The 23703-nt window shown below is 55.7% G+C and overlaps 2 protein-coding genes and 1 long non-coding RNA gene across 3 annotated transcripts; 2 read left to right on the top strand and 1 right to left on the bottom strand.

Moving 5' to 3' along the window:
- Positions 1-1128: 1128 nt before the first annotated feature.
- On the bottom strand, positions 1129-9036 carry LOC126651523 (uncharacterized). The gene is made up of 5 exons (XM_050337442.1): positions 9015-9036; positions 8431-8923; positions 2235-2442; positions 1692-1770; positions 1129-1271 (listed from the first exon to the last, which is right to left on the bottom strand). Exons 1-5 carry the CDS (start codon positions 9034-9036, stop codon positions 1129-1131), a joined length of 945 nt encoding a protein of 314 aa, XP_050193399.1.
- A 433-nt stretch (positions 9037-9469) lies between these two features.
- SAE1 (SUMO1 activating enzyme subunit 1) lies at positions 9470-23673 on the top strand (the record flags this gene model as incomplete). The annotated part of the gene is made up of 7 exons (XM_050337443.1): positions 9470-9785; positions 11427-11538; positions 15252-15425; positions 17845-17987; positions 18071-18170; positions 20835-20940; positions 23529-23673. Coding segments are annotated over exons 1-7 (881 nt in total), but the record flags the coding sequence as incomplete, so codon positions are not given.
- On the top strand, positions 12195-14835 carry LOC126651524 (uncharacterized). The gene is made up of 5 exons (XR_007631737.1): positions 12195-12410; positions 12682-12820; positions 13133-13419; positions 14143-14297; positions 14751-14835. It is a non-coding gene; the product is annotated as an uncharacterized LOC126651524 (long non-coding RNA).
- Positions 23674-23703: the final 30 nt, after the last annotated feature.

Below are 23703 nucleotides of genomic sequence, written 5' to 3'. Positions count from 1 at the left end.
AGTACTGGTGGCACTGGGAGGGGACAAAGGACAGCCCTTCTTGGGGCACTGGGAGTACTGGGGGCACTGGGAGCAGGGAAAGGACTGGGAATCACCCTTGGAATTGCCCTTCTTGGGGCACTGGGAGTACTGGTGGCACTGGGAGGGGACAAAGGACAGCCCTTCTTGGGGCACTGGGAGTACTGGGGCACTGGGAGCAGGGAAAGGACTGGAATCACTCCTTGGAATAGCCCTTCTTGGGGCACTGGGAGTACTGGTGGCACTGGGAGGGGACAAAGGACTGGGAATCACCCTTGGAATTGCCCTTCTTGGGGCACTGGGAGTACTGGTGGCACTGGGAGGGGACAAAGGACTGGGAATCACCCTTGGAATAGCCCTTCTTGGGGCACTGGGAGTACTGGGGGCACTGGGAGGGGACAAAGGACAGCCCTTCTTGGGGCACTGGGAGTACTGGTGGCACTGGGAGGGGACAAAGGACAGCCCTTCTTGGGGCACTGGGAGTACTGGTGGCACTGGGAGGGGGCAAAGAATAGCCCTTCTTGGGGCACTGGGAGTACTGGTGGCACTGGGAGGGGACAAAGGACAGCCCTTCTTGGGGCACTGGGAGTACTGGTGGCACTGGGAGCGGGGAAAGGACTGGGAATCACCCCTGGAATTGCCCTTCTTGGGGCACTGGGAGTACTGGTGGCACTGGGAATAGCCCTTCTTGGGGCACTGGGAGTACTGGGGGGAACTGGGAGGGGACAAAGGACAGCACTGGGAGTACTGGGGGCACTGGGAGGGGACAAAGGACAGCCCTTCTTGGGGCACTGGGAGTACTGGTGGCACTGGGAATAGCCCTTCTTGGGGCACTGGGAGTACTGGGGGGAACTGGGAGGGGACAAAGGACAGCACTGGGAGTACTGGTGGCACTGGGAGAGGGCAAAGGCCTTGGCACCTGGGCTGGGGCCCCCATTCCAGGCATTCCCAGGAATCCCAGCCATTCCTGGAATAGGGAAGGGTCTGCTCCCGGTATTCCCAGTGACTCCTCGAGCCGGGAAGAGCCTATTCCTGGAATTCCCAGTGACTCCCAGGATAGAGAGGAGCCTATTCCTGGAATTCCCACGGAGTCCCAGGATAGAGAGGAGCCTATTCCTGGAATTCCCAGGGAGTCCCAGCTATGCCAGTTATTCCCAGGTAGCCCCAGAGGAGCAGGAAGGGCTGAATTCCCAGTGTTCCCAATAACTGCCAGAACAGGGGGCCTGTATTCCCATTCCAAATATTCCCAATAACTGCCAGAACGGGGAGGGGGAGGGGAACTGTATTCCCATTCCCAGTATTCCCAGTGACTCCCAGAGTAGGGGGGGGGGCTGTTTTCCCGCTCCCAGCATTCCCAGCGACTCCCAGAGTAGGGAGGGGGCTGTTTTCCCATTCCCAGCATTCCCAGTGACTCCCACAGCAGGTAGGGGCTGTTTCCCCACTCCCAGCACTCCCAGCATTCCCAATATTCCCGGTATTCCCAGTAACTCACGGAGTAGGGGGGGCTGTAGTCCCGGTACTTGCGGTGTCCCTTCTCGGCCGGGCTGTATTCCCATTCCCAGCATTCCCAGTGACTCCCACAGCAGGTGGGGGCTGTATCCCCACTCCCAGCACTCCCAGCACTCCCAGTATTCCCAGTAACTCACGGAGTAGGGGGGGCTGTAGTCCCGCACTTGCGGTGTCCCTTCTCGGCCGGGCTGTATTCGAGTCGTCGCTGAGTCGGAGAAGTCGATCGCTGGACGAGGCGTGCCGCTGAGAACGCCCGGAAAACTCAGCCCACACCCCCTCCTGCCGCTTCCCAACCTCTGGAATTCACCCCCCAGCCTCTGGAATTCACCCCCCAGCCTCCCTTCAGCCCTTTGTTCCCGAATTTTCCCGGAAAAACCTCCGGGCCTCGGGTTTTGGGGGGTTATGGGACCCAACTCCAACCCCGGGGGGATTTTCCAGGGATCCCAGGAGGCGGCTCCAGGGATTCCTGGGATCTGAGGAGCGCCCAGCCTGGATTTTGGGAATCTGCTGGTCCACATTCCACCACCTTGGAAGGAATTCCCTGAGGAAAAGCCTCTTTTCCTCCTCAAAAAAACGGGATTTGAGACTCTGCCACTCCATAGAGAGGCAGAATTCCAAGGGATCTCCGCAGGGAAGAGCCTCAACTCTCTCCAAGCAAGACCCAAGGAGGGATTCCCTGTAGAATTCCAGCCGGGAAGAGGCCTCACCTTGTGCTTGGATTTGCGTTTTTTCTTGGATCTCCTTTTCTCCTTCTCTTTCCGGCGCTTCCTCTTCATCCTGCGGTGGGATTTCTCCTCGTCCGAGTCGCTGTGGTGCTTCTCCCCCTTCTCCTTCCGGCCTCTTTCCTGGGATTGGGAATGATCCTCCTCCCCCCCATCGTCCTCCAGCTCCCCCTCCTCCAGCTCCCCATCCTCCCTGGAAAAATAAAAACAATGGGAATGTTGAATCCTTGTGAAGTTGGGGGAAAAAACGGGGATAAAACGTCCTGGTTGCGCTCCCGGAGCGTTCCCGAAATTCCTGGTGAGCTCCCAAATTCCTGGGGGTAACACCAATTCCTGGTGGTTTCCTGAGTTCCTGATGATTTCCCCAAATTCCTGGTGATAACCCCCATTCCTGGTGATCTCCCCAAATTCCTGGTGGCTTCCCAAGTTCCTGCTGACTTCCTGATCATCTCCCCACGTTCCTGGTGGCTTCCCAAATTCCTGGGGACCTCCCAAATTCCTGGTGATCTCCCCAAATTCCTGGTGGCTTCCCAAAACTCCCGGTGATCTCCCAAATTCCTGGGGATCTCCCCAATTCCTGGCAACAACCCAAATTCCTGGTGGCTTCCCAATTCCTGCTGATCTCCCCAAATTCCTGGTGATCTCCCAATTCCTGCTGATCTCCCAAATTCCCGGTGATCTCCCAAAACTCCCAGTGATCTCCCCAATTCCTGGGAACAACCCAAATTCCTGGTGGCTTCCCAAATTCCTGGGGATCTCCCCAAGTTCCTGGCAAAAACCCAAATTCCTAGGGATCTCCCCAATTCCTGGGGACCTCCCCAAATTCCTGGTGGCTTCCCCAATTCCTGCTGACCTCCCAAATTCCTGCTGATCTCCCAAATTCCTGGCAATAACCCAAACTCCTGGGGATCTCCCAAATTCTTGGGGATCTCCCCAAATTCCTGGTGATCTCCCAAATTCCTGGCAATAACCCAAACTCCTGGGGATCTCCCAAATTCCTGGTGATCTCCCCAAATTCCCGGTGATCTCCCAAATTCCTGGTGATCTCCCAAATTCCTGGTGATCTCCCCAAATTCCTGGTGATCTCCCAAATTCCTGGTGATCTCCCAAATTCCTGGCAATAACCCAAACTCCTGGTGATCTCCCAAATTCCTGGCAACAACCCAAATTCCTGGTGGCTTCCCAAATTCCTGATGATCTCCCAAATTCCTAGGGATCTCCCTAAATTCCTGGTGATCTCCCAAATTCCTGGGGATCTCCCAAATTTCCTGGTGGCTTCCCCAATTCCCGGTGGCTCCGACCCTCTGGAAAAAACCCGGGAATTGCCCATCCCTGAGCCCACAGGGAGCTCCTGACACGACATTCCAACAGAAAAAACCCTGGATTTCCCACTGGATCTGCCGGAAAACTCCCTGTTCCCAGGGCACAAATCCCGGGATTAACCTGCAGGAATTCCAAGCACGAGGCTGGGGGGGCCAAAATACCCCAAATTCCTGGGCTTTGGAGGAAATTCATTGCGTTTAAAAGCAATTCCAAGGGTTTTTAGGGATTTGGGAATGTGGAGAAAGAGGGAGGGGAGTCAGGCAGTAAATGAAAACAAGGAAAAATCAGGGAAAAATCAAGGAAAAAGGGATTTTGAACCCAAAATCACCTGGATGAGTCGGGAGGGAAAGAAGAGTTTTAGGATTGGGGTGAAAATCAGTGGGAATGTGGGAATTCTAACTGAGGAACTGGAATTTAGGGATCCTCCAGAGGGTGTTTCAGGGGGAGAAGGGAATGTCCTGGTGCTTCCCAAGCCTTTTCCAGGTGGGATTTGAGCCTGGATCCCTCCGGCTGTGCAGCCTGGGATGGAATTCCAGGGTTTTTTTAGGCAGAACAGGGTGGTTTTCCACATTTCTCACCTTTTTTTCCAGGGAAAATCAGGTTTTGAGTTCCCACCTGAAGTTGGATCCTGCCGCCTCAAATCCCTGATTATTCCAGGATATTCCCAAAGGATTCAGCTCCTCCCTGGGTTTATTCCAAAGGGAAGAACCTCCAGCCTGTATCCAACATTTCCTTGGAAATTTTATCCCAGATTTTCACCCAGTTTTGGGTGTTTTGCTCCTTACTCCTCCCCTTTTTGTCAGATTAATTCCCAAAGATTCCCAGCGAGGTCATTCCCGGCTGGAATTGGGGCAAATCTCCCATTTTTGGACTTCCTGGAGCTGTAATTCCAGGAGTTATTTTTTTGGGAATTGCCAAACTCAGGGCAAAAATCCAGAGGTTTTCCCAGCTGAGAAATTCAATGGGATTTGGGATTCACCTCCCTCGCTCCAGCCCCAGGAGCCAAAGAAAAACCTTTAGAGGAAAAAATCCTGGAAAAGGGAATTCCTGCTAGGGTGACCCCAAATGGCTCCAGGATTCCAGGTATCCACATTTTCCAGGATGGAAAAGGTCATACAGGAATGTTGGAGGGGTTGGACCCAAGTTAAAGACCAGGGCAGGGGCAGCAAATCCCGAAAAAAAAGCCCCAAAAAGGGAGTTTAACTCCCAACATTTAACTGGACACCACCAAAAAATTCCATGGAATTCCTCAAGAATTCCTTAAAAACACAAAGCCCGATCCCTGAAAATCCTGGGAACTCCTTTCCTGGTTTTTCCAGCCCTCAAAAAGGGACAAAATAATCCCAAAATTTCCCCAGGAATGGTTTCCCTTTTTGTTGTTCCCTCTATTTTTGGCCCTTTTTTTTTCCCCATTTTCCCTCTTTTTCTCCTCCTAAATTTGAATAATTTCCTTTTTCTCCTGTTTTCCCTCTTTTTCCTTGACCTTTGCTTTTCCTGCTTTCCTCTTCTTTCCAACCACTTTCCTTTTCCCATTTTTCACCTTGTTTTTCACCCTTCCCTTTTTTAATTTTTCCTTCTTTTTTTCCTATTTTCCCCCTTTTTTTTTTACCATTTCCAACCCATTTTGAGGCAGCTCAGGACTCGCTGGGGCCCATAAACCACAACCAGTTTGGATTTTTCCAGAGGAAGCACGAGGCAAGAACAGGAAAATTCAGGAAAAAAAATCAACAAAACAAAGGGATTAATTCCACAATTTCCCACGGAATTTTGGGGTGGAATTCACGCTGTGAGTCCCACTCCCCTCCAAATAATAATAAAAAAAAATAGGATAAACCATCGAATTCTCAAACTTTGAGCTCTGAATTTGGATCAGAAAAAAAAAAAAAAAGAAGAAAAAAAAAAAACAAAACCAAAAACCAAGTTTGGGAATTTTTGGGGTGGAAAAAAAACCAGCAGGAAAAAGGTCCTCAAAGTTGATTTGTGTGGGGAAAAAAATCCCTGTGGGAACAATCAAAGCCCTAAGGAGGCCTCTCTAATCAAGGTTTGCATCACCTGCCCCGACCTTTTCCTTTTCCTGCCTGGATTTTGGGGAATAAAAGCAGGGAAGGCCCCAAAAAACCTGGATTTGTGCTTAAAACCAGAGGGAAAAAAAACGTGTGTGTTTAAGGGGGGGTGGGGGGAGGTCAAAACCACCCCAAAATTCCAATTATTCCGCTGGGAAAAGGGGGGGGTGAATCCCTGTTGTGTGAGCTTGGGAATCCTTGGGAATATTCGGGAAAAGGGGGCAGGAAAAGGGATGTGTGGGGTCACTGAGGTGCTTTTTACCACCTGAGGGGGGTGATTGATTTCTTTTTTTTTTGTGGTTTTCACACTTTTTTTTCCACTGATTTCCACCAACTTTTCCACCTTTTTGTTGGTTTTTTTTACCTTTTTTTTGTTTGTTTGTTTTTGTTTTTTCCAAGAAAAACCTGCCCCTCTGGGGTGGGAATTCCAGGGCTGGAAACTTTAAGGTTTTTTTTGAGGGGAGAGAGAGAAAATTGTGTGCTTTTTGTCACTTTTTGGGGTTTTTTTTTGGGATAATTCTGCTTGCTTTGGACACACACACGGATCAACTCACTGTTTACGGAGTTTACACAGGTTACACAGACACAGCTCGGGAATGACGTGGGAGGGACCAGAGAAGGGGGGGAAAAGGCAGGAAAAATGGCATTTCATCACTCCAAATTCCTCTTTCCCACCACCTCCCCCAGAATTCCCTGGATTCGCCTTGGTTTGCCAGGGATGAACCCCCCAAAACCCCCCCTGAATCGACCTTTTTTATCAGGAATAGCCCCCAAATCCCCCCTGAATCGACCTTTTTTATCAGGAATAGCCCCCAAAACCCCCCTGAATCAACCTTTTTTATCAGGAATAGCCCCCAGAAACCCCCCTGCATCGACCATTTTTAAGGAAAACCTCCCCAAACCTTCCTGGATTGACCTTTTTTCAAGGAAACCCCGCCCAAAAAAAACCTCCCTGGATTTACTTTTCTAATCAGGAACAACCCCAAACCTCCCTGAATTAACCTTTTTTAAGGAAAATCCCCTAAACCTTCCCTTGGATTGACCTTTTTTTTAAGGAAAACCCCTCAAATCTCCCTGGATTGACCTTTTTTACCAGGAATAGACCCAAAACCTTCCTGGATTGACCTTTTTTAAGGAAAACTCCTCAAATCTCCCTGGATTGACCTTTTTTTATCAGGAATAGACCCAAAAACCTCCCTGAATTAACCTTTTTTAAGGAAAACCCCTCAAATCTCCCTGGATTGACCTTTTTTTATCAGGAATAGCCCCAAAAACCTCCCTGAATTTACCTTTTTTTCCTGCTTTTTTCCCACTATTTGGTTTTAACTACAGAAAAATAAATGGGAATATGGGAAATGGCTCCAAGCTACGGCAGGGAGGGGCCAGAAAAACTTGGAAAAAGGAATTTTTTTTTGGCAGATAGGGGTATTTTTGAACATTTTGAGCACTGGGGGGGGAACCTGTCACAACTCAAAGCCTCCCCCAAACTTCCTGCTCCCACTTTGGGGGAGGATTTAAGGAGATAAACTGAATATTACTGAGGGAATAAGGGCATTAAAGGGATTATTAAGGACACAACCCCCCAAAAAAGAAGAGTTAAACCCCTCAACATCTACAGCCCCTCCAAAAATGGAACTAACCCCCCCAAAAGTCGAGCTAAACTTCCCCAAAAAGGAGCTGAATCCACCCCAAAAAAGGAGCTAAAAATAGAAGGCTAAACCCCCCCAACAACCAAAGCCCCCAAAAGAGCTAAGCCCCCAAAAAGCAGCTAAATTCCCCAAAGAGGCCTAAAGCCCCCAAAGAGGGCTACCCCCACCCCAAGAGGGCTAAACCCTCAAAAATGAGCTAAGCCCCCCAAAACCAGGGTCTAAAGCCCCTGAAAGAAAACTGGACCCCAAAAAAGAAGCCTCTAGAGCCCCCCAGCCCCTCATTCCTGTTCTCCCCCTCCCCAAAACCCCTCCCAGGGCCTGCACAGCCCGACCCTCCCCTCCAAAATGGATCCCCCCTCCTCCTCCTCCTCAGGGCCCCCAGGCCCTCCCCCCACAACAGAACCCCCCTTTCCTCCTCGAGCCCCTAGAACCCCCTAAAGAATTAAAACCCTCCTTCCTCACCTTCCTCCTCCTCAGAGAATGAACCCCCCAAAATCCTCCTCTGGTCCTTCCTCACCTTCCTCCTCCTCAGAGAATGAACCCCCAAAATCCCTCTCTGGTCCTTCCTCACCTTCCTCCTCCTCAGGAATGAACCCCCAAAATCCTCCTCTGGTCCTTCCTCACCTTCCTCCTCCTCAGGGAATGAACCCCCCAAAATCCCTCTCTGGTCCTTCCTCCTCCTCAGGGAATGAACCCCCCCAAAATCCCCCTCTGGTTCTTCCTCACCTTCCTCCTCCTCAGAGCCGCCCCCTCCCCAAATCCCCCTCAGGCCCTTCCTCCTTCTCCTCAGACCCTTCCTCACCTTTCTCCTCCTCCTTTTCCTCCTCAGAGCCCCCTCCCCAATCCCCCTCAGGCCCTTCCTCACCTTCCTCCTCCTCCAAATCCCCCTCCCAATCCCCTCAGGCCCTTCCTCCTCAGACCCCCGTTCCCTCTCAGGCCCTTCCTCCTCTTCCTCAGACCCCCTCAGGCCCTTCCTCACCTTCCTCCTCCTCACCCCCCTCCGACCCCTCCCCACCTTCCTCCCCCACCTCCCTTTTCCCCCTTTCCCCCAGCAACCCCCGCCGCCCCTCCCCAAACCTGGTCCGGCGCGCCGGACCGACCCCAGGCACACAGAGAGCGGCCGCTCGGGAGAGGCGGTTACTGGACCTTTCGTCCGGGCCGTGCTGGAGCAGCGGCGGCGGCCAGGGAGGCTGCAGCTGCCGTGGCAGGACGGAGAAGGGGGTGCAGTGCGGGCTGGGGGAGGCGGCGGCGGCAGGGGACACTCGAGCTCTCCACGGCCATGGGCAACGGGCGGGGGGGTGGAGAACGAGGGGCACAGTCACTGAACGGCGCGGGGGGCTCGGCCCGGCGGCTCCTCCGCCCGCGCCCCGCGCTCCGCGGGCGGACACACAAAATGGCGCCCGCCCTGAGGCAGCGCCCCGGCGCCCGCCGGAAACGCCCGAACGGCCGGGCGGAAACGCCCGAGCGCTTCCCGAACGGTTCCGAAGAGCCGCCTGAGCTCTCCGAACGTTTCCGAAGCGGCCCACGGAGCTCTGCGAGCCTTTCCCGAGCGCTCCCAAATCTCTCCGAACGTTTTCTAGACTCTCCAAAGCTCGACCAACGTTTCCCAACGTTTCCCAACGTTTCCGTAAGCCTCTGGCTGTTTACGAAGGCGCTCCCCGACCGTTTCCGAAAGTTGTCGGAGATGGACGAAGTTCCCCGAAAGTGACGGCTGTGGCGGGAACGCCCACAGAGCGGGCAGGACGAGTCCATCTGAGCGCGCTGAGAGGGGGGAGTAACAACACGGGCTGTGCCACGCCGCGCACGGGGGAGGCGCCCGAAGCCCCTCGCCGCGGCCTCGTGTGCTCTCGCCGGGTAAAACAGCGGGAGAAGGAAAAGATGGGCGTTGTTTTCTCCTGAGGGGTCGCGGGGACCCGGGGTGGGTTGAGGGAGTCCCCCCCCCGCCGCCGGTCGGGGGTTGGTGGAGCGGCGGCGGGAGCCGCGCGGCGCTTTGCGCGGGCCGCCAGGGGGCGCCACGGAGCGGCTGAGGGGCCGTGAGGGGCTTCGGGGGGTCGTGAGGGGCTTTGAGGGATCTTGAGGCGTCTGAGAGACCTTAACCAGTCGTGAGGGACCGTGAGGGGCTTTGAGGGATCTTGAGGCGTCTGAGAGATCTTAACCAGTCGTGAGGAGCTTTGAGGGGGTCAGGAGGAGCTTTGAAGGGGTCGCGAGGGGCTGCGAGGGGCTTTGGTGGACCGTGAGGGGTCTGAGAGACCTTGAGGGGCTGCTTTGAGGGGTGTGAGAGACCTTAAGGGGCCGCGAAGAGCTCTGAGGGGGTCGTGAGGAGCTTTGGGAGGTCTGAGAGACCTCGAGGGTTTGTGAGGGGCTTTGAGGGATTTTCAAAGGGTCTGAGGGGCCGCGGCGATGGTGGAGAAGGACGAGTCCGGCCCCGGCGGCATCAGCGAGGAGGAGGCGGCTCAGTACGACCGGCAGATCCGCCTCTGGGGGCTCGAGGCCCAGAAACGGTCCGTGGGCATCGAGGGGTCTATAGGGGGCTGGGGGCTCTGTAGGGCTGAGGGGCTCTAGGGAGTGGGGGGCTCTATGGGGGCTGGGGGGCTCTATGGGGGCTGGGGGGCTCTATAGGGTTCGGGGGGCTCCATAGGGGTGGGGGGCTCTATAGGGGCTGGGAGGCTCATAGGGGCTGGGAGGCTCTATAGGGGGCTGGGGGAGCTCTATAGGGTTCTGGGGGGCTCTGTAGGGGTGAGGGGCTCTAGGGGGTTTGGGGGGGCTTTATAGGGGTTGGGGGGCTCTATGGGGGCTGGGAGGCTCTATAGGGTCTGGGGGGCTCTGTAGGGTCTGGGGGCTCTATAGGGTCTGGGGGCTCTATAGGGTCTGGGGAGGCTCTATAGGGCTAGGAGGCTCTATAGGGAGTAGGGGGCTCTATAGGGGTCTGGGGGCTCTATGGGGTCTAGGGGGCTCTATGGGTCTGGAGAGGCTCTATAGAGGTCTGGGGGGGCTCTATAGAGGTCTGGGGGCTCTATAGGGGGCTGGGAGGCTCTATAGGGGTAGGGGCTCTATAGGGGTCTGAGGGGCTCCGTAGGGATCTGGGGAGCTCTGTAGGGTGGGGGGCTCTGTAGGGGTGAGGGGCTCTGTAGGGGATGGGGGGCTCTTAGGGGCTGGGGGGCTCTATAGGGGTTGGGGGAGCTCTAGGGGATGGGAGGCTCTGATAGGGGCTGGGGAGGCTCTATATAGGGGCTGGGAGGCTCTATAGGGGGCTGGGGTGCTCCGTAAGGGTTTGGGGGGCTCTATAGGGGCTGGGAGGCTCTATAGGGGTCTGGGGGGCTCCTTGGGGGCTCTGTAGGGAGTTGGGGAGACTCTCTATGAGTGGTTGGGGGGGCTCTATAGTGGAGTTGGGGGGGCTCTATAGAGGTTGGGGGGAGCTCTATAGGGGTTGGGGGGCTCCTATAGGGCTAGGAGGCTCTATAGGGGGTTGGGGGGAGGCTCTATAGGGGGTGGGGGGCTTTATGGGGGGCTGGGGGTTCTATGGGGATTGGGGGGGCTCTATAGGGGTCTGCGGGGGCTCTATGGGTGCTGAGGAGCTCTATAGGGGGTTGGGGGGGGTTCTAGGGGGTTGGGGGGCTCTATAGGGGTCTTGGGGGCTCTATAGGGGCTGAGGGGAGCTCTATAGGGTCTGGGGGTCTATAGGGGGCTGGGGGGCTCTATGGGGGGCTGGGGAGGGCTCTATAGGGGCTGGGGGAGCTCTATAGGGGGTTGGGGGGGCTCTATAGGGGTCTGAGGGGTCTCTATAAGAGTTGGGGAGGGCTTTATAGGTGCTTGGGGGAGTCCCTATAGGGGTGTGCAGGGTTCTTATAGCAGCTGGGGGAGCTCTGTAGGGATTTGGGGGTCCCTATAGGGGTTTAGGGTGTGCCCAGAGGAGGTGGGGAAGCCCTTTGGGAAACTGGGGGGTCCCTGCAGGGGTTTGAGGTGTGCCCATAGGAGGTGGGGGAGCCTTGTGGGGATTTGGGGGTCTGTGCAGGAGCTCAGGGGGGCCCTGCAGGGGTCTGGAGGGTCTCTGTAGGAGCTGGGGGAAGCCCCTCTGGGGGGTTCATTCCCCGATCCCGAGGCGTTTTCCCGGATTTCCCACCTTTTCCTGGGGTTTCCTGCAGGTTGCGGGCGTCGCGGGTGCTGCTGGTGGGGCTGCGGGGGCTGGGGGCCGAGGTGGCCAAAAACCTCATCCTGGCCGGGGTCAGGGGGCTCACCCTGCTGGACCATCGACAGGTGAGCGGGGGGCACACCTGGGGGGCAGACACACCTGGGGGGTCACAGACACACCTGGGCACACCTGGGGGGGCACAGACACACCTGGGGGGGCACAGATACACCTGGGGGGTCACAGACACACCTGGGGGGGCACAGACACACCTGGGCACACCTGGGGGGTCACAGGCACACCTGGGGGGGCACAGACACACCTGGGGGGGCACAGACACACCTGGGGGGGCACAGACACACCTGGGGGGGCACAGACACACCTGGGGGGGTACAGACACACCTGGGCACACCTGGGGGTACAGACACACCTGGGGGGGTGCAGACACACCTGGGCACACCTGGGGGCACAGACACACCTGGGGGGGTACAGATACACCTGGGCACACCTGGGGGGGCACAGACACACCTGGGGGGGCACAGACACACCTGGGCACACCTGGGGGTGGCACAGACACACCTGGGCACACCTGGGGGGGGACACACAGACACACCTGGGCACAACCTCATCCTGGCCGGGGTCAGGGGGCTCACCCTGCTGGACCATCGACAGGTGAGCGGGGGGCACACCTGGGGGGGCACAGACACACCTGGGCACACCTGGGGGGGCACAGATACACCTGGGCACACCTGGGGGGCACCTGAGCACACCCTGGGGGGGTACAGACACACGTGGGGGACACACACACACCTGGGCACACCTGGGGGGTAGCTGGGCACACCTGGAACACACACCTGGGAGGGGACACACCTGGGGACACACCTAGGCACAAGCTCATCCCTGTGTCCTGTCCCATCCTTTCCCAGGTGTCCCAGCAGGACACTGGTGCCCAGTTCTGGGATGCTCATCCCTGTATTCCTATATTATCCCTGTATCCCAGGTATCCCCAGAGGACAGCAGTGCTCAGTTCCTGATCCCTGTATCCCTGTATCTCATCCCTATATCCATTCCCAGCTATCCCCAGAGAACAGCAGTGCCCAGTTCCTGATCCCTGTATCCCTATATCCTGTATTCCCAGGTATCCCCAGAGAACAGCAGTGCCCAGTTCCTGATCCCTGTATCTCATCCCTGTATCCATTCCCAGGTATCCCCAGAGGACACTGGTGCTCAGTTCCTGATCCCTGTATCCATGTATCATCCCTGTATCCCAGGTATCCCCAGAGGACAGCAGTGCTCAGTTCCTGATCCCTGTATCCATGTATTATCCCTGTATTATCCCAGGTATCCCCAGAGGACACTGGTGCCCAGTTCCTGATCCCTGTATCCCTGTATCCCTATATCCATTCCCAGGTATCCCCAGAGGACAGCAGAGCTCAGTTCCTGATCCCTGTATTCCTGTATTATCCCTGTATCATCCCTGTATCCCTATATCCATTCCCAGGTATCCCCGGAGGACACTGGCGCCCAGTTCCTGATCCCTGTATCCATGTATCTCATCCCTATATCCATTCCCAGGTATCCCCAGAGGACACTGGTGCCCAGTTCCTGATCCCAGTTCTGGGATGCTCATCCCTATATCCATTCCCAGGTATCCCCAGAGGACAGCAGTGCTCAGTTCCTGATCCCTGTATCCGTGTATCTCATCCCTATATCCATTCCCAGGTATCCCCAGAGGACACTGGTGCCCAGTTCCTGATCCCTGTATCCATGTATCTCATCCCTATATCCCTGTCTCCCAGGTATCCCCAGAGGACACTGGCGCCCAGTTCCTGATCCCTGTATCCCTGTATCCCTATATCCATTCCCAGGTATCCCCAGAGGACAGCAGTGCTCAGTTCCTGATCCCTGTATCCCTGTATCTCATCCCTATATCCATTCCCAGGTATCCCCAGAGGACAGCAGTGCCCAGTTCCTGATCCCTGTATTCCTATATTATCCCTGTATCCCAGGTATCCCCAGAGGACAGCAGTGCTCAGTTCCTGATCCCTGTATTTATGTATTATCCCTGTATCCCATCCGTTCCCAGGTATCCCCAGAGGACACTGGTGCCCAGTTCCTGATCCCTGTATTCCTGTATTATCCCTGTCTCCCAGGTATCCCCGGAGGACAGCAGTGCTCAGTTCCTGATCCCTGTATTCCTGTATTATCCCTGTATTATCCCAGCTATCCCCAGAGGACAGCAGTGCCCAGTTCCTGATCCCTGTATCCATGTATCATCCCTATATCCATTCCCAGGTATCCCCAGAGGACACTGGTGCCCAGTTCCTGATCCCTGTATCCATGTATTATCCCTGTATTATCCCAGGTATCCCCGGAGGACACTGGTGCCCAGTTCCTGATCCCTGTATCCCTGTATCCCTGTATTATCCCAGGCATCCCCAGAGGACACTGGTGCCCAGTTCCTGATCCCTGTATCCATGTATCTCATCCCTATATCCATTCCCAGGTATCCTCGGAGGACAGCAGTGCTCAGTTCCTGATCCCTGTATCCCTGTATTATCCCTGTCTCCCAGGTATCCCCAGAGGACAGCAGTGCCCAGTTCCTGATCCATGTATTCCTATATTATCCTGATCATCCCTAGCTATCCCCAAGAGGACACTGGTGCGCAGTTCCTGATCCCTGTATCCATGTATTATCCCTGTATCATCCCTGTATCATCCCTGTATCCCAGGTATCCCCAGAGGACACTGGTGCCCAGTTCCTGATCCCTGTATTCCTGTATTATCCCTGTATCCCAGGTATCCCCGGAGGACACTGGTGCCCAGTTCCTGATCCCTGTATTCATGTATTATCCCTGTATCATCCCTGTATCCCATCCATTCCCAGGTATCCCCAGAGAACAGCAGTGCCCAGTTCCTGATCCCTGTATCCCTGTGATCTCATCCCTATATCCATTCCCAGGCATCCCCGGAGGACACTGGCGCCCAGTTCCTGATCCCAGTTCTGGGATGCTCATCCCTGTATCCCTGTATCTCATCCCTATATCCATTCCCAGGTATCCCCAGAGGACACTGGTGCCCAGTTCCTGATCCCTGTATTCCTATATTATCCCTGTATCCCAGGTATCCCCAGAGGACACTGGTGCTCAGTTCCTGATCCCTGTATCTGTGGATGCTCATCCCTGTATCATCCCAGGTATCCCCGGAGGACACTGGTGCCCAGTTCCTGATCCCTGTATCCCTGTATCTCATCCCTATATCCATTCCCAGGCATCCCCGGAGGACACTGGTGCCCAGTTCCTGATCCCTGTATTCCTGTATTATCCCTGTATTATCCCAGGTATCCCCGGAGGACACTGGTGCCCAGTTCCTGATCCCAGTTCTGGGATGCTCATCCCTATATCCATTCCCAGGTATCCCCGGAGGACACTGGTGCCCAGTTCCTGATCCCTGTATCCATGTATCTCATCCCTATATCCATTCCCAGGTATCCCCAGAGGACACTGGTGCTCAGTTCCTGATCCCAGTTCTGGGATGCTCATCCCTATATCCATTCCCAGGTATCCCCAGAGGACACAGTGCTCAGTTCCTGATCCCTGTATCCCTGTATCTCATCCCTATATCCATTCCCAGGTATCCCCAGAGGACACTGGTGCTCAGTTCCTGATCCCTGTATCTCATCCCTGTATCCATTCCCAGCTATCCCCAGAGGACACTGGTGCGCAGTTCCTGATCCCTGTATCCCTGTATCCCTGTATCCCTGTCTCCCAGCTATCCCCAGAGGACACTGGCGCCCAGTTCCTGATCCCTGTATCCATGTATTATCCCTGTATTATCCCAGGTATCCCCGGAGGACACTGGTGCCCAGTTCCTGATCCCGGCGGGCTCGGAGGGCCGGAACCGTGCGGAGGCGTCGCTGGAGCGGGCGCAGAGCCTCAATCCCATGGTGGAGGTCAAGGCCGACCCCGAGAGCGTCGACTCCAAACCCCAGGAGTTCTTCACCCAGTTTGACGCGGTACAGACCCTTCCTGGGAGCAGGCTTGGCCCAGTTTGGGGCGGGGTCGGCCCAGTTTGGGGCGGGGTCGGCCCAGTTTGGGGCAGGATCATCTCATTTTGGGGCGGGATTGGCCCAGTTTGGGGTGGGGTTTTCCTGCTTTGAGTGGGGTTGTCCCATACTGGGTGGGATTGTCCCAGTTTGGGGCGGGATTGTCTCATCTTGGAGTGGGATTATCCCAGTTTGGGGTGAGACTGTCCCAGTTTGGGGCGGGGTCGGCCCAGTTTGGGGCGGGATCATCCCATTTTGGGGTGGGATTGTCCCAGTTTGGGGCAGGATCGGCCCAGTTTGGGGCGGGATCATCCCATTTTGGGGAGGGATTGGCCCAGTTTGGGGTGGGATTTTCCTGCTTTGAGTGGGGTTGTCCCATACTGGGTGAGATTGTCCCAGTTTGGGGCGGGATTGTCCCATCTTGGAGTGGGATTGTCCCAGTTTGGGGCTGGATTGTCTCAGTTTGGGGCTGGATTGTCCCAGTTTGGGGCGGGATTGTCCCAGTTTGGGGCAGGATCGGCCCATTTTGGGGAGGGATTGGCCCAGTTTGGGGTGGGGTTTTCCTGCTTTGAGTGGGGTTGTCCCATACTGGGTGGGATTGTCCCAGTTTGGGGTGGGATCATCCCATTTTGGGGCGGGATTGTCCCAGTTTGGGGCGGGATTGTCCCAGCTTGGGGCTGGATTGTCCCAGTTTGGGGCTGGATTGTCCCAGTTTGGGGCGGGATTGTCCCAGTTTGGGGCAGGATCGGCCCATTTTGGGGAGGGATTGGCCCAGTTTGGGGTGGGGTTTTCCTGCTTTGAGTGGGGTTGTCCCATACTGGGTGGGATTGTCCCAGTTTGGGGCGGGATTGTCCCATCTTGGAGTGGGATTGTCCCAGTTTGGGGCTGGATTGTCCCAGCTTGGGGCGGGATTGTCCCAGTTTGGGGCGGGATCATCCCATTTTGGGGCGGGATTGACCCAGTTTGGGGTGGGGTTTTCCTGCTTTGTGTGGGGTTGTCCCATACTGGGTGGGATTGTCCCAGTTTGGGGCGGGATTGTCCCGTCTTGGAGTGGGATTATCCCAGTTTGGGGTGAGACTGTCCCAGTTTGGGGCGGGGTTGTCCCGTCTTGGAGTGGGATTGTCCCATTTTGGGGTGAGATTGTCCCAGTTTGGGGTGGGATTGTCCCAGTTTGGGGTGGGATTGTCCCAGTTTGGGGTGGGATTGTCCCATCTTGGAGTGGGATTATCCCAGTTTGGGGTGAGACTGTCCCAGTTTGGGGCGGGGTTGTCCCGTCTTGGAGTGGGATCATCCCAGTTTGGGGTGAGACTGCCCCATTTTGGGGCGGGGTTGTCCCGTCTTGGAGTGGGATTGTCCCATTTTGGGGTGGGATTGTCCCAGTTTGGGGTGGGATTGTCCCATTTTGGAGTGGGATTGTCCCATTTTGGGGTGAGATTGTCCCATTTTGGGGTGAGATTGTCCCATTTTGGGGTGGGATTGTCCCAGTTTGGGGCGGGGTTGTCCCATCTTGGAGTGGGATTGTCCCAGTTTGGGGCTGGATCGTCCCAGTTTGGGGCGGAATTGTCCCAGTTTGGGGCGGAATTGTCCCATTTTTGGGCAAGATTGTCCCATCTTGGGGTGGCCACAATTGTCCCATTTTGGGGCAGGATTGTCCTGCTTTGAGCGGGATTGTCCCAGTTTGGGGTGGGAATGTCCTGCTTTGAGTGGGATTGTCCCATTTTTGGGGCAGGATTGTCCCAGTTTGGGACGAGATTGTACAATCTTGAGGTGGGACTGGTCCATTTTTTGGGCAGGATTGTCCTGCTTTGAGTGGGATTGCCCCATTTTTGGGGCAGGATTATTCCATTTTGGAGTGAATTATCCTGTTTTGTGACAGGGTTATCCCGTCTTGGTGTGGGATTGTTGTGCTTTGAATGGGGTTGTCCCAGACTGGGTGGCATTGCCCCATTTTGGAGTGGGATTGCCCTGGTTTTGGTGCAGGATTATTCCACTTCGGGGTGAATTATCCTGTTTTGTGAGGGGGTTGTCCCATTTTTGGGGGAAATGATCCCATTTTGGGGTGGAATTATCCCAGAAAACGAGCAGGAAAAGCAGCACTCCCAGGGCTGGGATCAACAGGAACGTTAAACCCCCCAGAACACAAATCCTGCTTCACTCCCACCCATCCCAGACCTACAAAACCCTCTGGATCCACCTCCCAACACCAAAATTCCCTGAGAATTCCCTCCCACACCCCCTAAACCCCTGGAATTCCAGGAGAGGAGAACAAACCCCTGCCCCGAGCGCCTCATCCCTTCACTCCACGACCCTCCAGGGGCCGTTCCTCCCCTCCCAAACCCAAAAAAAACCCCGGAGAGAGCAGGGATAAGGGCTGGAATCGCCCCTCCAGGTGTGCCTGACCGGCTGCTCCCGGGAATCCATGGTGAGGATCGACCAGATCTGCCACAAGAGCGGCGTCAAGTTCTTCGCCGGCGACGTTTTCGGCTACCACGGCTTCATGTTCGCCGACCTGGGCCACCACGAGTTCGTGGAGTGAGTCCAGGGGGGGAATCCGGCCCGGAATCCTGGGATTTGGGGCTGCATTCCCAGGATTTGGTGTCTGTGGTTTCCCCCAGGGAGAAGCCCAAGGTGGCCAAGGGCAGTTCGGGGGTGGAGGACGGGCCCGAGGCCAAGCGGGCCAGGGTGGAGCCGGCTGAGACCACCATGGTCAAAAAGGTGAGGGCTGGGGGGGAATGGACCCCAAAAACGGGGAAATGGACCCCAAAACGGGGAGAGACCCCAAAAACGGGGAAATGCACCCCAAAAATGGGGAGAGACAGCCAAAAAACAGGGAGAGGCAGCCCAAAAACAGGGAGAGGCAGCCCAAAAACAGGGAGAGGCAGCCCAAAAATGGGGAAATGCACCCCAGAAATGGGGAGAGACACCCCAAAAACAGGGAAATGGACCCCAAAAATGGGGAGAGGCAGCCCAAAAACAGGGAGAGGCAACCCAAAAACGGGGAGAGGCAGCCCAAAAATGGGGAAATGCACCCCAAAAATGGGGAGAGACACCCCAGAAATAGGGAGAGACACCCAAAAAATGGGGAAATGCACCCCAAAAAGTGGGGAGAGACACCCCAAAAATGGGGAGAGACACCCAAAAATGGGGAAATGCACCCCAAAAATGGGGAGAGACACCCCAAAAATGGGGAAATGCACCTCAAAAATGGGGAGAGATACCCAAAAAATGGGGAAATGCACCCCAAAAACAGGGACAGACACCCTAAAAAAAGGGGAGATGGCACCCCAAAAACGAGGAGAGACACCCCAAAAATGGGGAGAGACACAAAAATTGGGGGGAGAGAGACAGAAACGGGGAGAGACCCTGAAAGATGGGGATGTGGTTCCTAAAAATGGGGGTACAGTTATTAGAAATGGGGATATGGCCCCTAAAAATGGGGATGTGGTCCCAAAAATGGGGATCTGGTCCCAAAAATGGGGATGTGGGCCCTGAAAATGGGTGTATGACCCTGAAAATGGGGATCTGGTTCCAAAAATAGGGATATGGCTCCTAGAAATGGGGTTAGACCCCTAAAAACTGGGATAGAGCCCTTAGAAACCAGGAGAGGCCCCCAAAAACTGGGATAGAGCCTTAAAAACTGGGATAGACCCCTAAAAATGGGAATACACCCTTAAAACTAGGGAAAGACCCTTGAAAACCGGGATAGACCCCTAAAAACTGGGAGAGAGCCCTAAAAAGTGGGATAGAGCCCTAAAAATGGGAATACTTCCCTAAAACTAGGGAAGGACCCTCAAAAACTGGGATAGACTCCTAAAAGTTGGAACACGCCCCTAAAACTGGGGAGAGGCCCTTGAAAAGTGGGAGAGACCCCTAAAAACTGGGATAGAGCCCTGAAAACTGGGATGTGGCCTGTAAAAAGCGGGATAGGCCCTTAAAAAGCCGCTGGAATTCCCGGCTGGAATCGCCGGGGCGGAGGGAGCGGAATTTCCCCCCCTGGGGGGGGTCTTTGGGCTGCAGGGAACGTGCTGAGCTGGTGGATTCGAGGGGTCCTGGGAAGGGGGGCCCGGAATCCGGCCGGGAATGTCCCTGGGAATGTCCCCGGATGCCGAGGGCGGCAGCTGTCGCTTCCCGGCCCCGGATCCGGCGGGAATTCCTCCGGAGGAGAGTCTGGGATTCCAGAGCCCGGCAGGGCTGGGCTGTGTCCCTGGGGCACTGGGAGGATTCCCAGCTCCCTGTCCCTTTGGAAGTGGGAGAATTCCCAACCCTTTACCCCCTTGGAACTGGGAGAATTCCCAGCTCCCCATCCATATAGAAGTGGGAGAATTCCCAGCTCCCTGTCCCTTTGGAAGCAGGAGAATTCCCAACCCTTTACCCCCTTGGAACTGGGAGAATTCCCAGCTCCCCATCCATATAGAAGTGGGAGAATTCCCAGCTCCCCGTCCCTGTGGAAGCGGGAGAATTCCCAACCCTTTACCCCCTTGGAACTGGGAGAATTCCCAGCTCTCTGTTTCTTTGGAAGCAGGAGAATTCCCAACCCTTCACCCCTTGGAACTGGGAGAATTCCCAGCTCTTTACTCCCTTGGAAGTGTGAGGATTCCCATCTCCTTGCCCTTATGGAATTGGGAGGATTCCCAGCTCCCTGTCCCTGTGGAAGTGGGAAAATTCCCAACCCTTTACCCCCTTGGAACTGGGAGAATTCCCAGCTCCCCATCCACATAGAAGTGGGAGAATTCCCAACCCTTTACCCCCTTGGAAGTGGGAGAATTCCCAGCTCCCTGTTTCTTTGGAAGCGGGAGAATTCCCAACCCTTTACCCCCTTGGAAGTGGGAGAATTCCCAGCTCCCCGTCCCTGTGGAAGCGGGAGAATTCCCAACCCTTTACCCCCTTGGAACTGGGAGAATTCCCAGCTCCCTGTCCTTTTGGGAGAATGCTCAGTTTCTTGTCCCTGTGGAAGCAGGAGAATTCCCAGCTCCTTTACTCCCTTGGAAGTGTGAGGATTCCCATCTCCTTGCCCTTATGGAATTGGGAGGATTCCCAGCTCCCTGTCCCTGTGGAAGTGGGGGAATTCCCAATCCTTTACCCCCTTGGAACTGGGAGAATTTCCAGCTCCCCATCCACATAGAAGTGGGAGAATTCCCAACCCTTTATGCCTTGGAACTGGGAGAATTCCCAACTTCTTGTCCTGGCATCTCCAGCCTTCACATCCCTTCTCCCAAATCCCAAATCTCTCAATCCCAAATCCCAAACCCCCACCATGACCCCCCCTGCCTTTCCCTGGGTAGGGATCCCAACCCCAACATTCCCATAGGAATTCCAGGGCTGATCCCTCTCTCCTTCCATCCCTAAAACCCCCCTTTTATCCCCCCCCGGCATTCCCAGCGCCTGGAATTCTGCTCCCTGCGGGAAGCCCTGGCCGTGGAGTGGCGTGGGGAGAAGGCGGCGGCCGCGCTGCGACGGACGGCGCCCGACTACTTCCTGCTCCAAGGTGAATTCCCGGGAAAAAAACACCCCCTTCCCGCTTTTTCCACGGCCTGGAGGGAGTTCTGTCCCCCTTCCCAAAATTCCTTGGGTGGAATTTCATTCCCACTGCGGGTTTATCGGGGTGTTCCCTTGGGAAGAGTTCTGGGGAAGAGCCCGACTTCTTCCTGCTCCAATTTTTCCAGGGTTTTTTTCCCTGTGAATTCCCGGGAAAAAAACCCCTCCTTTCCCGCTTTTTCCGTGTCCTGGGGGGAGTTTTGTCACCCTTCCCAAAATTCCTTGGCTGGAATTTCATTCCCACTGCGGATTATCTGGGTGTTCCCTGGGGAAGAACCCGACTTCTTCCTGCTCCAATTTTTCCAGGGGTTTTTCCCCCCCCAGGAATTCCTATGAATTCCCGGGGGGAAAAAACCCCTCCCTTCCCACTTTTTCCACGGCCTGGAGGGAGTTCTGTCCCCCTTCCCAAAATTCCTTGGGTGGAATTTCATTCCCACTGCGGGTTTTCAGGGTGTTCCCTTGGGAAGAGTTCTGGGGAAGAGCCCGACTTCTTCCTGCTCCAATTTTTCCAGGGGTTTTTTCCCCCCCAGGAATTCCTGTGAATTCCTGGGAAAAACCCTCCCTTCCCGCTTTTTCCATGGCCTGGAGAGAGTTTTGTCACCCTTCCCAAAATTCCTTGGGTGGAATTTCATTCCCACTGCGGATTTATCGGGGTGTTCCCTTGGGAAGAGTTCGGTGTTCCCTGGGGAAGAGCCCGACTTCTTCCTGCTCCAAGGTGAATTCCCGGGAAAAAAACTCCTCCCTTCCCACTTTTTCCACGGCCTGGAGGGAGTTCTGTCCCCCTTCCCAAAATTCCTTGGGTGGAATTTCATTCCCACTGCGGGTTTATCGGGGTGTTCCCTTGGGAAGAGTTCGGTGTTCCCTGGGGAAGAGCCCGACTTCTTCCTGCTCCAATTTTTCCAGGGGTTTTTTCCTTCCCCAGGAATTCCTGTGAATTCCCAGGGGAAAAAACCCCTCCTTTCCCGCTTTTTCCGTGTCCTGGGGGTAGTTTTGTCACCCTTCCCAAAATTCCTTGGGTGGAATTTCATTCCCACTGCGGATTATCTGGGTGTTCCCTGGGGAAGAGCCCAACTTCTTCCTGCTCCACGAGGTGAATTCCTGGGAAAAACCCCTCCCTTCCCGCTTTTTCCCCACGGCCTGGAGAGGAGTTTTGTGGCCTTTCCTAAAATTCCTTGGGTGGAATTTCCCTCTTCCTTTGGGCAATCCGGGTTTACCCTTGGGAAGAGCTCGGTGATCCCTTGGGATTGTCCCATTTTTGGGTGGGATTGTCCTGTTTTTTTGTGGGATTGGCCCATTTTTTGTGGGGTCGTCCTGTTTTTGGGTGGGATTGTCCCGTTTTTTTGGTGGGATTGTCCCATTTTGGGTGGAATTGTCTCACTTTTTTGTGGGATTGTTCCTGTTCTGCTGTTGGTGATCCCGGTGTCATTCCCGGTGTCATTCCCAGTGTTCTTCCCACAGTTCTGCTGCGGTTCCGCTCGGAGCAGGGTCGGGATCCGTGTCCCGGGAATGGATCCCAGGGTGATCCCGGTGTCATTCCTGGTGTTATTCCCACAGTTCTGCTGCGGTTCCGCTCGGAGCAGGGTCGGGATCCATGTACTGGGAATGGATCCCATGCTGATCCCGGTGTTATTCCCGGTGTTATTCCCACAGTTCTGCTGCGGTTCCGCTCGGAGCAGGGTCGGGATCCGTGTCCCGGTGTCATTCCCGGTGTCATTCCCGGTGTTATTCCCGGTGTCATTCCCGGTGTTATTCCCACAGTTCTGCTGCGGTTCCGCTCGGAGCAGGGTCGGGATCCGTGTCCCGGGAATGGATCCAATGCTGATCCCAGTGTTATTCCCACAGTTCTGCTGTGGTTCCGCTCGGAGCAGGGGCGGGATCCGTGTCCTGGGAATGGATCCCAGGGTGATCCCGGTGTCATTCCCACAGTTCTGCTGCGGTTCCGCTCGGAGCAGGGTCGGGATCCGTGTCCCGGTGTCATTCCCGGTGTCATTCCCGGTGTCATTCCCGGTGTTATTCCCACAGTTCTGCTGCGGTTCCGCTCGGAGCAGGGTCGGGATCCGTGTCCCGGGAATGGATCCCAGGGTGATCCCAGTTTTATTCCCACAGTTCTGCTGCGGTTCCGCTCGGAGCAGGGTCGGGATCCGTGTCCCAGGAATGGATCCCAGGGTGATCCCAGTTTTATTCCCACAGTTCTGCTGCGGTTCCGCTCGGAGCAGGGTCGGGATCCGTGTCCCGGGAGCGGATCCAATGCTGATCCCGGTGTTATTCCCACAGTTTTGCTGCGGTTCCGCTCAGAGCAGGGTCGGGATCCGTGTCCCCGGAATGGTCATTCCAGTGCTCATCCCGGTGTCATTCGGTGTTATTCCCACAGTTCTGCTGCGGTTCTGCTCGGAGCAGGGTCGGGATCCGTGTCCCGGGAGCGGATCCAATGCTGATCCCGGTGTTATTCCCACAGTTCTGCTGCGGTTCCGCTCAGAGCAGGGTCGGGATCCGTGTCCCGGAATGGATCCAATGCTGATCCCGGTGTTATTCCCACAGTTCTGCTGCGGTTCCGCTCGGAGCAGGGTCGGGATCCGTGTCCCGGCAGCGGATCCGAGGATTCCCAGCGGCTCCTGCGGCTGCGCCGGGAGGTGCTGGAGTCGATGGGGGTGGGGCCCCACCTGCTGCCCGACACCTTCCACAGGTAGGGGGGGCACCAAACGGCCCCAAAATG

Source organism: Myiozetetes cayanensis, unplaced genomic scaffold (genome assembly GCF_022539395.1).
Source record: "Myiozetetes cayanensis isolate MyiCay16 unplaced genomic scaffold, myiCay2020 scf656, whole genome shotgun sequence".
NCBI classification, from domain to species: domain Eukaryota; kingdom Metazoa; phylum Chordata; class Aves; order Passeriformes; family Tyrannidae; genus Myiozetetes; species Myiozetetes cayanensis.
Note: the sequence above shows the minus strand (reverse complement) of the source record. Positions and strands in the feature narration are given on the sequence as shown.

Excerpts from the sequence above, each read along its gene's own strand:
- LOC126651523 (XM_050337442.1), bottom strand. The coding sequence starts at position 9,036 with ATGGACTCGTCCTGCCCGCTCT. Across the intron at positions 8,924-9,014 it reads GGACTCGTCCTGCCCGCTCT|CCAGAGGCTTACGGAAACGT; the intron begins GTGGGCGTTCCC and ends CTTCGTAAACAG. Across the intron at positions 1,272-1,691 it reads GCCGAGAAGGGACACCGCAA|TTATTGGGAATATTTGGAAT; the intron begins GTGCGGGACTAC and ends CCGTTCTGGCAG.